Genomic DNA, 17,421 nt, shown 5'->3' with positions numbered 1-17,421 from the left:
ATTTTGTTCATGGCCATGACTGGACATGTTTCCTTGCTGGATTGCAATTGTTGTTGATGCTGATTGGAAGAATGGGAGAAGAGGATGCTGATTGGAGGAATGGGCAGGAAGAGGGCGTGGTGTAGAATGTGGAGCAGGTGAATCAAAGAGAATAGAGACAGGGGTTGCTGGTTCTTGTCTCAGTAGCCAGAGGTAAGCGTGTGATCCCTTTCTCCTCCTAAATGTACACCACCTGTGTTAGCTCAGCAGCTCCTATCTGGCACTAGCCATACTAAGCTCAGAGAATGATCTCTTTCCAATCCACTTCCAGTGTCTGGGACACTGACACATCTGCCTGCCTAAAGAACTGATCGAGGGGGTGAGAGGAGGAGGGCTTTAGAGAGAGAGGCTTTCTGACTGTGGAAAAAAATAAGAAACAGGAGGGGAGAGGGGAGATAGGAGAGGGGTGAGGAGAGAGAGGAGAGGACAGGAATGGAGGAGAGGACAGGAATGGAGGAGAGAGAGGAGAGGGGTGAGGAGAGAGAGGAGAGGAGTGAGGAGAGAGAGGAGAGGACAGGAATGGAGGAGAGAGAGGAGAGGACAGGAATGAGGAGAGAGAGGAGAGGGGTGAGGAGAGAGAGGAGAGGACAGGAATGAGGAGAGAGAGGAGAGGACAGGAATGAGGAGAGAGAGGAGAGGGGTGAGGAGAGAGAGGAGAGGAGTGAGGAGAGAGAGGAGAGGACAGGAATGAGGAGAGAGAGGAGAGGGGTGAGGAGAGAGAGGAGAGGAGAGAGAGGAGTGAGGAGAGAGAGGAGAGGATAGGAATGAGGAGAGAGAAGAGAGGAGAGCAAGGACACAGTCCTGAGATGGCAGCTGAAAACACTTCCCCAGAGCTGGACCTTCTGGATAGAGTTCACTATGCCCCTCTAGTCACCTTACGACTAGGATAGCACACATGTATGTACAGTTGAAGTCGGAAGTTTACATACACCTTAGCCAACTACATTTCAACTCAGTTTTTCACTATTCCTGACATTTAATCCGAGTAAATATTCCCTGTTTTAGGTCAGTTAGGATCACCACTTTACACTACTTTATTTCAAGAATGTGAAATGTCAGAATAATAGTAGACAGAATTATTTATTTCAGCGTTTATTTCTTTCATCACATTCCCAGTGGGTCAGAAGTTTACATACAATCAATTAGTATTTGGTAGCATTGCCTTTAAATTGCTTAAATTGGGTCAAACATTTAGCCTTCCAGGTAGACTTCCACAAGCGTCCCACAATAAGTTGGGTGAATTTTGGCCCATTCCTCTTGACAGAGCTGGTGTAACTCAGTCAGGTTTGTAGGCCTCCTTGCTCGCACACGCTTTTTCAGTTCTGCCCACAATTGTCTATAGGATTAAGGTCATGGCGTTGTGATGGCCCCTCCAATACCTTGCCTTTGTTGTCCTTAAGTCATTTTGCCACAACTTTGTGGCAAGCTTTAACTTCATGACTGATGTCTTGAGATGTTGCTTCAATATATCCACATAATTTTCTTTCCTCGTGATGCCATATATTTTGTGAAGTGCACCAGTCTCTCCTGCAGCAAAGCACCCCCACAACATGATGCTGCCACCCCCGTGCTTCACGGATGGGATGGTGTTCTTCAGCTTGCAAGCCTCCCCCTTTTTCCTCCAAACATAATGATGGTCATTATGGCCAAACAGTTCTATTTTTGTTTCATCAGACAAGAGGACATTTCTCCAAAAAAGTACGAACTTTGTCCCCATTTGCAGTTGCAAACTGTAGTCTGGCTTTTTTATGGCGGTTTTGGAGCAGTGGCTTCGTCCTTGCTGAGTGGCCTTTCAGGTTGTGTTGATATAGGACTTGTTTTACTGTGGATATAGATACTTTTGTACCTGTTTCCTCCAGCATCTTCACAAGGTCCTTTACTGTTGTTCTGGGATTGATTTGCACTTTCCGCACCAAATTACGTTCATCTCCAGGAGACAGAACGCGTCTCCTTCCTGAGCGGTATGATGGCTGCATGGTCCCATGGTGTTTATACTTGCGTACTATTGTTTGTACAGATGAACATGGTACCTTCAGGCATTTGGAAATTGCTCCCAAGGATGAACCAGACTTGTGGAGGTTTACAAATTGTTTTCTGAGATCTTGGCTGATTTCTTTTGATTTTCCCATGATGTCAAGCAAACAGGCACTGAGTTTGAAGGTAGGCCTTGAAATACATCCACAGGTACACCTCCAATTGACATAAATTATGTCAATTAGCCTATCAGAAGCTTCTAAAGCCATGACATTATTTTCTGGAATTTTCCAAGCTGTTTAAAGGCACAGTCAACTTAGTGTATGTAAACGTCTGACCCACTGGAATTGTGATACAGTGAATTATAAGTGAAATAATCTGTCTGTAAACAATTGTTGGAAAAATGACTTGTGTCATGCACAAAATAGATGTCCTAACCGACTTGCCAAAACTATAGTTTGTTAACAAGAAATTTGTGGAGTGGTTGAAAAACAAGTTTTAATGACTCCAACCTAAGTGTATGTAAACTTCCGACTTCAACTGTATATACCCTACCATGCAGGACAGTAGCCTGGTACAGCTCTGCCAACAGTTCCATGTGTACCTGAACACCCAGCCCTGTCTCTAATCTCTAACGGTACCTGAACACCCAGCCCTGACTCTAATCTCTAACGGTACCTGAACACCCAGCCCTGTCGCTAATCTCTAACGATACCTGAACACCCAGTCCTGTCTCTAATCTCTAACGGTACCTGAACACCCAGTCCTGTCTCTAATCTCTAACGGTACCTGAACACCCAGTCCTGTCTCTAATCTCTAACGGTACCTGAACACCCAGCCCTGTCGCTAATCTCTAACGGTACCTGAACACCCAGTCCTGTCTCTAATCTCTAACGGTACCTGAACACCCAGCCGTGTCTCCAATCTCTCAAGGTACCTGAACACCCAGTCCTGTCTCTAATCTCTAACGGTACCTGAACACCCAGCCCTGACTCTAATCTCTAACGGTACCTGAACACCCAGTCCTGTCTCTAATCTCTAACGGTACCTGAACACCCAGCCGTGTCTCCAATCTCTCAAGGTACCTGAACACACAGGGGTCCTGTTGTGCACGGAGGAACCGCTGACTGGTTTGCCGTCGGTGGTGACACACCAGCAGTATCCTGTCAGAGTGTGACACTGCACCTGTAGAGAGCAGAAAGCACAGGACAGAGACAGGTGGGAAACAGGTACATGTATACTGGAGGGTCCATGACAATGGTGTCCCAAAATGTCCAGGTTTAAAAATAAAATAAAAACAGAGAAAGTCTCCTATAATTCCTCCAACCGGGATTTTTGATTTCCTGCAAAGTTTCCGGGGTTTTGCAATTGGCTCCCAGAGATGAAGATTCCTGAGAGAGACAGACCTGGGCGAAGGTTCCGTCCTCGTTGCATTCTGGGATGAAGATGGACTCCTGAGGTCTCTTAGCCTGCTCCAGAGCCTGATTCCTCTCCAGCCTGCACTTAGACTGGCCTCCGTCTGAAATACAAACAGGACAGGTATACTGCACCTGTATTCATTCACTGTCACAGCATTGAAAACTACAGCACAGAAGGTTGGTGGCTCCTTAATTAGGGAGGATGGGCTCGTGGTAAAGACGGGAGCAGAGTTGTTTCCAGGTGTTTGATTTGTTACGTTCCAGCCATTATTATGAGCCTCCACTGAACCTCAGGTACACCTGCCCTGCATCCACTGTCCCAGCATGCACAACCAGAGGACAGGTACACCTGCCCTGCATCCACTGTCCCAGCATGCACAACCAGAGGACAGGTACACCTGCCCTGCATCCACTGTCCCAGCATGCACAACCAGAGGACAGGTCACCTGCCCTGCATCCACTGTCCCAGCATGCACAACCAGAGGACAGGTACACCTGCCCTGCATCCACTGTCCCAGCATGCACAACCAGAGGACAGGTACACCTGCCCTGCATCCACTGTCCCAGCATGCACAACCAGAGGACAGGTACACCTGCCCTGCATCCACTGTCCCAGCATGCACAACCAGAGGACAGGTACACCTGCCCTGCATCCACTGTCCCAGCATGCACAACCAGAGGACAGGTACACCTGCCACCACTGTCCCAGCATGCACAACCAGAGGACAGGTATACCTGCATTTACTGTCCCAGCATGAACAACCAGAGGACAGATATACCTGCATTTACTGTCCCAGCATGCACAACCAGAGGACAGGTACACCTGCCCTGCATCCACTGTCCCAGCATGCACAACCAGAGGACAGGTATACCTGCCCTGCATCCACTGTCCCAGCATGCACAACCAGAGGACAGGTATACCTGCCCTGCATCCACTGTCCCAGCATGCACAACCAGAGGACAGGTATACCTGTATTCACTGTCCCAGCATGCACAACCAGAGGACAGGTATACCTGCATTCACTGTCCCAGCATGCACAACCAGAGGACAGGTATACCTGCATTTACTGTCCCAGCATGCACAACCAGAGGACAGGTATACCTGCATTTACTGTCCCAGCATGCACAACCAGAGGACAGGTATACCTGCATTCACTGGCCCAGCATGCACAACCAGAGGACAGGTATACCTGCATCCACTGTCCCAGCACGCACAACCAGAGGACAGGTATACCTGCATTCACTGTCCCAGCATGCACAACCAGAGGACAGGTATACCTGCATCCACTGTCCCAGCATGCACAACCAGAGGACAGGTATACCTGCATCCACTGTCCCAGCATGCACAAACAGAGGACAGGTATACCTGCATCCACTGTCCCAGCATGCACAACCAGAGGACAGGTATACCTGCATCCACTGTCCCAGCATGCACAACCAGAGGACAGGTATACCTGCATTCACTGTCCCAGCATGCACAACCAGAGGACAGGTATACCTGCATCCACTGTCCCAGCATGCACAACCAGAGGACAGGTATACCTGCATCCACTGTCCCAGCATGCACAACCAGAGGACAGGTATACCTGCATCCACTGTCCCAGCATGCACAACCAGAGGACAGGTATACCTGCATTCACTGTCCCAGCATGCACAACCAGAGGACAGGTATACCTGCATCCACTGTCCCAGCACGCACAACCAGAGGACAGGTATACCTGCATTCACTGTCCCAGCATGCACAACCAGAGGACAGGTATACCTGCATTCACTGTCCCAGCATGCACAACCAGAGGACAGGTATACCTGCATCCACTGTCCCAGCATGCACAACCAGAGGACAGGTATACCTGCATCCACTGTCCCAGCATGCACAACCAGAGGACAGGTATACCTGCATCCACTGTCCCAGCATGCACAACCAGAGGACAGGTATACCTGCATTCACTGTCCCAGCATGCACAACCAGAGGACAGGTATACCTGCATTCACTGTCCCAGCATGCACAACAGGTATACAAAGGTAGGACCTTAATTTGATCAGTCTTTTGTTGCTGTGAATTCTTAAAATGTGTAATGTATTTTTTTAGTTTTAAAAATGCTTCTAAAGTTTGTTTTATATCCACTTTGAAATTTAAGACTTGATTTCCCCTAAAGAAAAATGTATCAACCCATACAAAAATGTAAATGAATTATTAACTGCATAATAGTTCACATTTCCTGTGGCTGCAGGATACTCTTTCTGCTGTAACAAACTGGCTCAAATTAACATCCTAGATCTGTACTTGTATTAACTGAAACAACATCCCAACCCACTGGCTCACCTCTGCTAGCAACACACACTCTCTGTGCACCTACTTTATACTGAAATCTCAACCCTTAATTTGACAGTACATTCCAGACGTTTAAAAACATACTCAGTGCCTCTTTGCTTGGCATCATGGGAAAATGGCACGATTTTGGTATCACAGAATGTTCTGTCAATTTTCACATAAAAACTTCACTAGGATGAAAGCTGTTTAACATGTTTCGTACATTTCTATCAGAAAACATTTATTTTATTTGATTCACAATGAAAATGTTTAAAGCTCATTTTAAACCTATACATGCTCCCTGTAAGACCATATGATCTGTGACCCGTACATGGAGCAGACCATATGATCTGTGACCCATACATGGTGCAGACCATATGATCTGTGACCCATACATGGTGCAGACCATATGATCTGTGACCCGTACATGGTGCAGACCATATGATCTGTGACCCGTACATGGAGCAGGACATATGATCTGTGACCCATACATGGTGCAGACCATATGATCTGTGACCCGTACATGGTGCAGGCCATATGATCTGTGACCCATACATGGTGCAGACCATATGATCTGTGACCCATACATGGTGCAGACCATATGATCTGTGACCCGTACATGGTGCAGACCATATGATCTGTGACCCGTACATGGAGCAGACCATATGATCTGTGACCCATACATGGTGCAGACCATATGATCTGTGACCCGTACATGGTGCAGACCATATGATCTGTGACCCGTACATGGAGCAGACCATATGATCTGTGACCCATACATGGTGCAGACCATATGATCTGTGACCCATACATGGTGCAGACCATATGATCTGTGACCCATACATGGTGCAGACCATATGATCTGTGACCCATACATGGTGCAGACCATATGATCTGTGACCCATACATGGTGCAGACCATATGATCTGTGACCCATACATGGTGCAGACCATATGATCTGTGACCCGTACATGGTGCAGACCATATGATCTGTGACCCGTACATGGAGCAGACCATATGATCTGTGACCCATACATGGTGCAGACCATATGATATGTGACCCATACATGGAGCAGACCATATGATCTGTGACCCATACATGGTGCAGACCATATGCTCTGTGACCCATTATTGGAGCAGACCATATGATCTGTGACCCATACATGGTGCAGACCATATGATCTGTGACCCGTACATGGTGCAGACCATATGATCTGTGACCCGTACATGGAGCAGACCATATGATCTGTGACCCGTACATGGTGTAGACCATATGATCTGTGACCCATTATTGGAGCAGACCATATGATCTGTGACCCATACATGGTGCAGACCATATGATCTGTGACCCGTACATGGTGCAGACCATATGATCTGTGACCCGTACATGGTGCAGACCATATGATCTGTGACCCATACATGGTGCAGACCATATGATCTGTGACCCATACATGGTGTAGACCACATCTTGGGAGTCATTAGACCATATGATCTGTGAACCATACATGGTGCAGACCATATGATCTGTAACCCATACATGGTACAGACCATATTATCTGTGACCCATACATGGTGCAGACCATATGATCTGTGACCCGTACATGGTGCAGACCATATGATCTGTGACCCATACATGGTGCAGACCATATGATCTGTGACCCATACATGGTGCAGACCACATCTTGGGAGTCATTAGACCATATGATCTGTGACCCGTACATGGTGCAGACCTTATGATCTGTGACCCATACATGGTGCAGACCATATGATCTGTGACCCATACATGGTGCAGACCACATCTTGGGAGTCATTAGACCATACGATGTGTGACCCGTACATGGTGCAGACCACATCTTGGAGTCATTAGACCATATGATCTGTGACCCATACATGGTGCAGACCACATCTTGGAGTCATTAGACCATATGATCTGTGACCCATACATGGTGCAGACCACATCTTGGAGTCATTAGACCATATGATCTGTGACCCATACATGGTGCAGACCACATCTTGGAGTCATTAGACCATATGATATGTGACCCGTACATGGTGCAGACCATATGATCTGTGACCCGTACATGGTGCAGACCACATCTTGGAGTCATTAGACCATATGATCTGTGACCCATACATGGTGCAGACCATATGATCTGTGACCCGTACATGGTGCAGACCACATCTTGGCCTAATTATACTCCCTATTGTGTGCTCTAAAATATGGAGTATATCTCAGGATATTTTAAAAAATGTAACAACATTTTAAATATATATGTTGATGTTCTAGGGACTCCCTCCGATGCAAACCGGCAACCCAGGAACCCCAATCATACGTGAGTAAAACAATTGCTGTCTTTCAGGTGAATGATAATGGCAAGGAGAAGTAATCAACATTTTAAAATTAATAGATTTGGTACATAGTTTTTCATTATTTCAACCCCACATTAGGATTGGAAAAGGGCTCTGCTACTTTAGAAGACTAGGTAGCAGAGTGGGTTCTGTTACTTTAGAAGACTAGGTAACAGAGTGGGTTCTGTTACTTTAGAAGACTAGGTAGCAGAGTGGGTTCTGTTACTTTAGAAGACTAGGTAGCAGAGTGGGTTCTGTTACTTTAGAAGACTAGGTAGCAGAGTGGGTTCTGTTACTTTAGAAGACTATGTAGCAGAGTGGGTTCTGTTACTTTAGAAGACTAGGTAGCAGAGTGGGTTCTGTTACTTTAGAAGACTAGGTAGCAGAGTGGGCTCTGTTACTTTAGAAGACTAGGTAGCAGAGTGGGTTCTGTTACTTTGGAAGACTAGGTAGCAGAGTGGGTTCTGTTACTTTAGAAGACTAGGTAGCAGAGTGGGTTCTGTTACTTTGGAAGAAATATAACATTTATACATGTAAAAGGTCATTAACCAATCACAGCCCTCCCGTAGGATTTCAGATTCAGCAAATCACCAGCAGTTCACGTGGACCTGGCCTGGGCTTGAGTTCAACAGCTCTGACTGAAATGGCACCCTATTCACTATATAGTGCACTACTTTAGACCAGAGCCCTATTCCCTATATAGTGCACTACTTTAGACCAGCGCCCCCAAAGACAGAAATATTACTAGAGACAGACAGACAGACAGACAGACAGACAGACAGACAGACAGACAGACAGACAGACAGGCAGACAGACCTTCCAGTTCCAGGTTCTTCCCCTCTGAGACTGATGTTGGAGCAGGAACTACTGGAAGCTGGTCAATCCTCACCGAGTTTTTACCTGAAACACCAAAGACCAGCCACAATGTGTGTGTGTGTGCGCGTGAGTGCGTGTGTGTGTGTGTGTGTGTGTGTGTGCGCGTGTGTGTGTGTGTGTGCGTGTGCTTTGTGTGTGTGCGCGTGTGAATAGCGCTCCTACACAATGTATGTACGTGGGTCTCAGCCTCACCTCGACATCGTCCGCGGTGTGCCAGCGTCAGAGAACGGTCCTTGCAGCGCGCCCTCTGCAGGTCACAGCCGGTATCGTAGCTCCGTCCATCAGAGCCACACACCGGCTTGCCCTGTGTCCTGGAACAGATGATCCCACAGTGGGTCTCCCTGTCTCCTATCAGCCACTGTCGGGGGAAACGCCACAGAATTACAATGAGTAGAATGGGCTGGACATCCACAATGATGCCATAATGGGTAGACTTGTCTGGCAGCCATTTTGAGTCTGTCCCATAGAGAATGATAGATGACTCTAGTGGTTAAAAGGACATATTAGTATGGTCAGAACGATTCAGGGCTTCCACCCATTTTAATGAAGTCAACTGGGTGAGAGTTCGAACTTCATTGGCTGATACCTCCTGGTGACCCTGTTGGAGTCATGTCCAACCGGGTCATCGGGAGGGATCTGCCAATCATGAATAAAAAAAATGTACTACTTCAAAATGGAGATAGCCTCAATGGAGCTGCCCATGCTGTCACAGCCTGTATAATGGCACAGATACAAAGACAAGTCCTCTATTTATCTCTACTGTCTGTCTCCATGGAGGCAAAGCAGGAAGTTCAGTATTCAGTCTGCCTTTCATTAACATTCAAATCAACTGACATTAAATTTTAATGTGGAACAGCACTGTCACAGCCAGCACAGTTAGGCCTGGAGAACACAGCCAACACAGTTAGGCCTGGAGAACACAGCCAGCACAGTTAGTCCTGGAGAACACAGTCAGCACAGTTAGGCCTGGAGAACACAGCCAGTTAGGCATGGAGAACACAGTCAGCACAGTTAGGCCTGGAGAACACAGCCAGCACAGTTAGGCCTGGAGAACACAGCCAGTTAGGCATGGAGAACACAGTCAGCACAGTTAGGCCTGGTGAACACAGTCAGCACAGTTAGGCCTGGAGAACACAGCCAGCACAGTTAGGCCTGGAGAACACAGTAAGCACAGTTAGGCCTGGAGAACACAGCCAGTTAGGCATGGAGAACACAGTCAGCACAGTTAGGCCTGGAGAACACAGCCAACACAGTTAGGCCTGGAGAACACAGTAAGCACAGTTAGGCCTGGAGAACACAGTAAGCACAGTTAGGCCTGGAGAACACAGCCAGTTAGGCATGGAGAACACAGTCAGCACAGTTAGGCCAGGAGAACACAGCCAGTTAGGCATGGAGAACACAGCCAGCACAGTTAGGCCTGGAGAACACAGCCAGCACAGTTAGGCCTGGAACAACACAGCCAGTTAGGCCTGGAGAACACAGTAAGCACAGTTAGGCCTGGAGAACACAGCCAGTTAGGCATGGAGAACACAGTCAGCACAGTTAGGCCAGGAGAACACAGCCAGCACAGTTAGGCCTGGAACAACACAGCCAGTTAGGCCTGGAACAACACAGCCAGTTAGGCCTGGAACAACACACCCAGTTAGACCTGGAACAAACACAGCCAGCACAGTTAGACCTGGAACAACACAGCCAGTTAGACCCAGAACAACACAGCCAACACCGTTAGGCCTGTAACACAGGCCTGGAACAACACAGATATGGAACAACACAGGCCTGGAACAACACAGCCAGTTAGGCCTGTAACAACACAGGCCTGTAACAACACAGGCCTGGAACAACACAGGCCTGGAACAACACGGCCAGTTAGGCCGGTAACAACACAGGCCTGAAACAACACAGGCCTGGAACAACACAGGCCTGGAACAACACAGCCAGTTAGGCCTGGAACAACACAGCCAGTTAGGCCTGTAATAACACAGGCCTGTAACAACACAGCCAGTTAGGCCCGGAACATAACAGCCAGTTAGGCCCGGAACAACACAGCCAGTTAGACCTGGAACAACCCAGCCAGTTAGGCCTGGAGAACACAGCCAGTTAGACCTGGAACAACACAGCCAGTTAGACCTGGAACATCACACCCAGTTAGGCCTGGAGACGACAGCCAGTTAGACCTGGAACAACACAGCCAGTTAGACCTGGAGAACACAGTCAGCACAGTTAGACATGGAACAACACAGCCAGTTATGCCTGCAACACAGGCCTCTAAAACACAGCCAGTTAGGCACAGCCAGTTAGACCTGGAACAACACAGCCAGTTAGGCCTGGAACAACACAGCCAGTTAACAACACACAGCCAGTTAGGCCTGGAACAACACAGGCCTGTAACAACACAGCCAGTTAGCAGTTAGACCTGGAACAACACAGCCAGTTAGGCCTGGAACAACACAGCCAGTTAGGCCTGGAACAACACAGCCAGTTAGGCCTGGAACAACACAGGCCTGTAACAGCACACCAGCCAGTTAGGGAACTTAGGCCCAACACAGGCAGTTAGACCTGGAACAACACAGCCAGTTAGGCCTGGAACAACACAGGCCTGTAACAACACAGCCAGTTAGGCTTGGAACAACACAGCCAGTTAGACCTGGAACAACACAGCCAGTTAGGCCTGGAACAACACAGGCCTGTAACAACACAGCCAGTTAGGCTTGGAACAACACAGGCAGTTAGACCTGGAACAACACAGCCAATTAGGCCCGGAACAACACAGCCAGTTAGGCCTGGAACAACACAGGCCTGTAAAAACACAGCCAGTTAGGCTTGGAACAACACAGGCAGTTAGACCTGGAACAACACAGCCAGTTAGGCCCGGAACATCACAGCCAGTTAGGCCCGGAACAACACAGCCAGTTAGACCTGGAACAACACAGCCAGTTAGGCCTGGAGAACACAGCCAGTTAGACCTGGAACAACACAGCCAGTTAGACCTGGAGAACACAGTCGGCACAGTTAGACCTGGAACAACACAGCCAGTTAGGCCCGGAACAACACAGCCAGTTAGACCTGGAACAACAAAGGCCTGTAACAACACAGCCAGTTAGGCCTGGAACAACACAGGCAGTTAGACCTGGAACAACACAGCCAGTTAGGCCTGGAACAACACATCCAGTTAGACCTGGAACAACACAGCCAGTTAGACCTGGAACATCACACCCAGTTAGGCCTGGAGAAGACAGCCAGTTAGACCTGGAACAACACAGCCAGTTAGACCTGGAGAACACGGTCAGCACAGTTAGACCTGGAACAACACAGCCAGTTAGGCCCAGAACAACACAGCCAGTTAGGCCTGGAACAACACAGGCCTGTAACAACACAGCCAGTTAGACCTGGAACAACACAGGCAGTTTGACCTGGAACAACACAGCTAGTTAGACCTGGAACAACACAGCCAGTTAGGCCTGGAACAACACAGGCCTGTAACAACACAGCCAGTTAGGCCTGGAACAACACAGCCAGTTATGCCTGGAACAACACAGCCAGTTAGACCTGGAACAACACAGCCAGTTAGGCCTGGAACAACACAGGCCTGTAACAACACAGCTAGTTAGGCACGGAACAACACAGCCAGTTAGGCCTGGAACAACACAGCCAGTTAGGCCTGGAACAATACAGGCCTGTAAACACAGCCAGTTAGGCCCGGAACATCACAGCCAGTTAGGCCCGGAACAACACAGCCAGTTAGACCTGGAACAACACAGCCAGTTAGGCCTGGAGAACACAGCCAGTTAGACCTGGAACAACACAGGCCTGTAACAACACAGCCACTTAAGCCCGGAACAACACAGCCAGTTAAGCCCGGAACAACACAGCCAGTTAGGCCCGGAACAACACAGCCAGTTAAACCTGGAACAACACAGCCAGTTAGGCCTGGAGAACACAGCCAGTTAGACCTGGAACAACACAGCCAGTTAGACCTGGAACATCACACCCAGTTAGGCCTGGAGAAGACAGCCAGTTAGACCTGGAACAACACAGCCAGTTAGACCTGGAGAACACAGCCAGCACAGTTAGACCTGGAACAACACAGCCAGTTAGGCCCGGAACAACACAGCCATTTAGGCCTGGAACAACACAGGCAGTTAGACCTGGAACAACACAGCCAGTTAGGCCTGGAACAACACAGCCAGCTAGACCTGGAACAACACAGGCCTGTAACAACACAGCCAGTTAGACCTGGAGAACACAGTTAGCACAGTTAGACCTGGAACAACACAGCCAGTTAGGCCCGGAACAACACAGCCAGTTAGACCTGGAACAACACAGCCAGTTAGGCCTGGAACAACACAGGCAGTTAGACCTGGAACAACACAGCCAGTTAGGCCTGGAACAACACAGGCCTGTAACAACACAGCCAGTTAGGCTTGGAACAACACAGGCAGTTAGACCTGGAACAACACAGCCAATTAGGCCCGGAACAACACAGCCAGTTAGGCCTGGAACAACACAGCCCTGTAACAACACAGCCAGTTAGGCCCGGAACAACACAGCCAGTTAGGCCTGGAACAACACAGCCAGCGAAACCTGGAACAACACAGCCAGTTAGGCCTGGAACAACACAGGCCTGTAACAACACAGCCAGTTAGGCACGGAACAACACAGCCAGTTAGGCCCGGAAAAACACAGCCAGTTAGGCCTGGAACAACACAGGCCTGTAACACAGCCAGTTAGGCCCAGAACATCACAGCCAGTTAGGCCCGGAACAACACAACCAGTTAGACCTGGAACAACACAGCCAGTTAGGCCTGGAGAACACAGAAAGTTAGCCCGGAACAACACAGCCAGTTAGGCCCGGAAAAACACAGCCAGTTAGGCCCGGAACAACACAGCCAGTTAGACCTGGAACAACACAGCCAGTTAGACCTGGAGAACACAGTCAGCACAGTTAGACCTGGAACAACACAGCCAGTTAGGCCCGGAACAACACAGCCAGTTAGGCCTGGAACAACACAGGCCTGTAACAACACAGCCAGTTAGGCCTGGAACAACACAGGCAGTTAGACCTGGAACGACACAGCCAGTTAGGCCTGAAACAACACAGCCAGTTAGGCCTGGAACAACACAGCCCTGTAACAACACAGCCAGTTAGGCCCGGAACAACACAGCCAGTTAGGCCTGGAACAACACAGCCAGCTAGACCTGGAACAACACAGGCCTGTAACAACACAGCCAGTTAGGCACGGAACAACACAGCCAGTTAGGCCCGGAAAAACACAGCCAGTTAGGCCTGGAACAACACAGGCCTGTAACACAGCCAGTTAGGCACGGAACATCACAGGCAGTTAGGCCCGGAACAACACAGCCAGTTAGGCCTGGAACAACACAGCCAGCTATACCTGGAATAACACAGCCAGATAGGCCTGGAACAACACAGGCCTGTAACAACACAGCCAGTTAGGCACGGAACAACACAGCCAGTTAGGCCCGGAAAAACACAGCCAGTTAGGCCTGGAACAACACAGGCCTGTAACACAGCCAGTTAGGCCCGGAACATCACAGCCAATTAGGCCCGGAACAACACAGCCAGTTAGGCCTGGAACAACACAGCCAGTTAGACCTGGAACAACACAGCCAGTTAGGCCTGGAACAACACAGCCAGTTAGGCCTGGAGAACACAGCCAGTTAGACCTGGAACAACACAGCCAGTTAGGCCTGGAGAACACAGCCAGTTAGACCTGGAACAACACAGCCAGTTAGGCCCGGAACAAAACAGCCAGTCAGGCCTGGAGAACACAGCCAGTTAGACCTGGAACAACACAGCCAGTTAAGCCCGGAACAACACAGCCAGTTAGGCCTGGAGAACACAGCCAGTTAGACCTGGAACAAACACAGCCAGGTAGGCCCGGAACAACACAGCCAGTTAGGCCAGGAACAACACAGCCAGTTAGGCCCGGAACAACACAGCCAGTTAGGCCTGGAACAACACAGCCAGTTAGGCCTGGAACAACTCAGCCTGTTAGGCCTGGAGAACACAGCCAGTTAGACCTGGAACAACACAGCCAGTTAGGCCTGGAGAACACAGCCAGTTAGACCTGGAACAACACAGCCAGTTAGGCCTGGAGAACACAGTCAGCACAGTTAGACCTGGAACAACACAGCCAGTTAGGCCCGGAACAACACACCCAACACAGTTAGGCCTGGAAAAAACACAGCCAGTTAGACCTGGAACAACACAGCCAGTTAGACCTGGAACAACACAGCCAGTTAGGCCTGGAACAACACAGCCAGTTAGGCCCGGAACAACACAGCCATTTAGGCCTGGAACAACACAGCCATCTAGACCTGGAACAACACAGCCAGTTAGGCCTGGAACAACACAGGCCTGTAACAACACAGCCAGTTAGGCACGGAACAACACAGACAGTTAGGCCCGGAACAACAGAGCCAGTTAGGCCTGGAACAACACAGGCCTGTAACAACACAGGCAGTTAGGCCCGGAACATCACAGCCAGTTAGGCCCGGACCAACACAGCCAGTTAGGCCTGGAACAACACAGCCAGTTAGACCTGGAACAACACAGCCAGTTAGGCCTGGAACAACACAGCCAGTTAGGCCTGGAGAACACAGCCAGTTAGGCCTGGAGAACACAGTCAGTTAGACCTGGAACAACACAGCCAGTTATGCCTGGAGAACACAGTCAGCACAGTTAGACCTGGAACAACACGGCCAGTTAGGCCCGGAACAACAGACCCAACACAGTTAGGTCTGGAACAACACAGCCAGTTAGGCCCGGAACAACACACCCAACACAGTTAGGCCTGGAAAAAACACAGCCAGTTAGACCTGGAACAACACAGCCAGTTAGACCTGGAACAACACAGCCAGTTAGGCCTGGAACAACACAGCCAGTTAGGCCTGGAACAACACAGCCATCTAGACCTGGAACAACACAGCCAGTTAGGCCTGGAACAACACAGGCCTGTAACAACACAGCCAGTTAGGCACGGAACAACACAGACAGTTAGGCCCGGAACAACAGAGCCAGTTAGGCCTGGAACAACACAGGCCTGTAACAACACAGGCAGTTAGGCCCGGAACATCACAGCCAGTTAGGCCCGGACCAACACAGCCAGTTAGGCCTGGAACAACACAGCCAGTTAGACCTGGAACAACACAGCCAGTTAGGCCTGGAACAACACAGCCAGTTAGGCCTGGAGAACACAGCCAGTTAGGCACGGAACAACACAGCCAGTTAGGCCCGGAAAAACACAGCCAGTTAGGCCTGGAACAACACAGGCCTGTAACACAGCCAGTTAGACCTGGAACAACACAGCCAGTTAGGCCTGGAACAACACAGCCAGTTAGGCCTGGAGAACACAGCCAGTTAGGCACGGAACAACACAGCCAGTTAGGCCCGGAAAAACACAGCCAGTTAGGCCTGGAACAACACAGGCCTGTAACACAGCCAGTTAGGCCCGGAACATCACAGCCAGTTAGGCCCGGAACAACACAACCAGTTAGGACCGGAAAAACACAGCCAGTTAGGCCCGGAACAACACAGCCAGTTAGACCTGGAAAAACACAGCCAGTTAGACCTGGAGAACACAATCAGCACAGTTAGACCTGGAACAACACAGCCAATTAGGCCCGGAAAAACACAGCCAGTTAGGCCTGGAACAACACAGGCCTGTAACAACACAGCCAGTTAGGCCTGGAACAACACAGGCCTGTAACAACACAGCCAGTTAGGCACGGAACAACACAGCCAGTTAGGCCCGGAAAAACACAGCCAGTTAGGCCTGGAACAACACAGGCCTGTACCACAGCCAGTTAGGCCCGGAGCATCACAGCCAGTTAGGCCCGGAACAACACAGCCAGTTAGACCTGGAACAACACAGCCAGTTAGGCCTGGAGAACACAGAAAGTTAGACCTGGAACAACACAGCCAGTTAGGCCCGGAAAAACACAGCCAGTTAGGCCCGGAACAACACAGCCAGTTAGACCTGGAACAACACAGCCAGTTAGACCTGGAGAACACAGTCAGCACAGTTAGACCTGGAACAACACAGCCAGTTAGGCCCGGAACAACACAGCCAGTTAGGCCTGGAACAACACAGGCCTGTAACAACACAGCCAGTTAGGCCTGGAACAACACAGGCAGTTAGACCTGGAACGACACAGCCAGTTAGGCCTGGAACAACACAGCCAGTTAGGCCTGGAACAACACAGCCCTGTAACAACACAGCCAGTTAGGCCCGGAACAACACAGCCAGTTAGGCCTGGAACAACACAGCCAGCTAGACCTGGAACAACACAGGCCTGTAACAACACAGCCAGTTAGGCACGGAACAACACAGCCAGTTAGGCCCGGAAAAACACAGCCAGTTAGGCCTGGAACAACACAGGCCTGTAACACAGCCAGTTAGGCACGGAACATCACAGGCAGTTAGGCCCGGA

The 17,421-nt window shown here is 49.6% G+C and overlaps 1 protein-coding gene across 8 annotated transcripts in view; it reads right to left on the bottom strand.

The window, feature by feature from the left end:
- Window positions 1–17,421, bottom strand: part of smoc1 (SPARC related modular calcium binding 1) — a 573,206-nt gene that overhangs the window by 474,759 nt on the left and 81,026 nt on the right. For all 8 annotated transcript variants that reach the window (XM_065004417.1, XM_065004416.1, XM_065004420.1 and 5 more), the window contains exons 2-5: window positions 9,160–9,325; window positions 8,908–8,991; window positions 3,420–3,532; window positions 3,099–3,198 (exon numbers count right to left, since the gene is read on the bottom strand). In XM_065004417.1, the coding sequence (XP_064860489.1) occupies window positions 3,099–3,198; window positions 3,420–3,532; window positions 8,908–8,991; window positions 9,160–9,325 (463 nt within the window). The remainder of the gene's footprint in view (window positions 1–3,098; window positions 3,199–3,419; window positions 3,533–8,907; window positions 8,992–9,159; window positions 9,326–17,421) is intronic.

This window comes from Oncorhynchus nerka, linkage group LG18 (genome assembly GCF_034236695.1).
Source record: "Oncorhynchus nerka isolate Pitt River linkage group LG18, Oner_Uvic_2.0, whole genome shotgun sequence".
NCBI classification, from domain to species: Eukaryota; Metazoa; Chordata; class Actinopteri; order Salmoniformes; family Salmonidae; genus Oncorhynchus; species Oncorhynchus nerka.
Note: the sequence above shows the minus strand (reverse complement) of the source record. Positions and strands in the feature narration are given on the sequence as shown.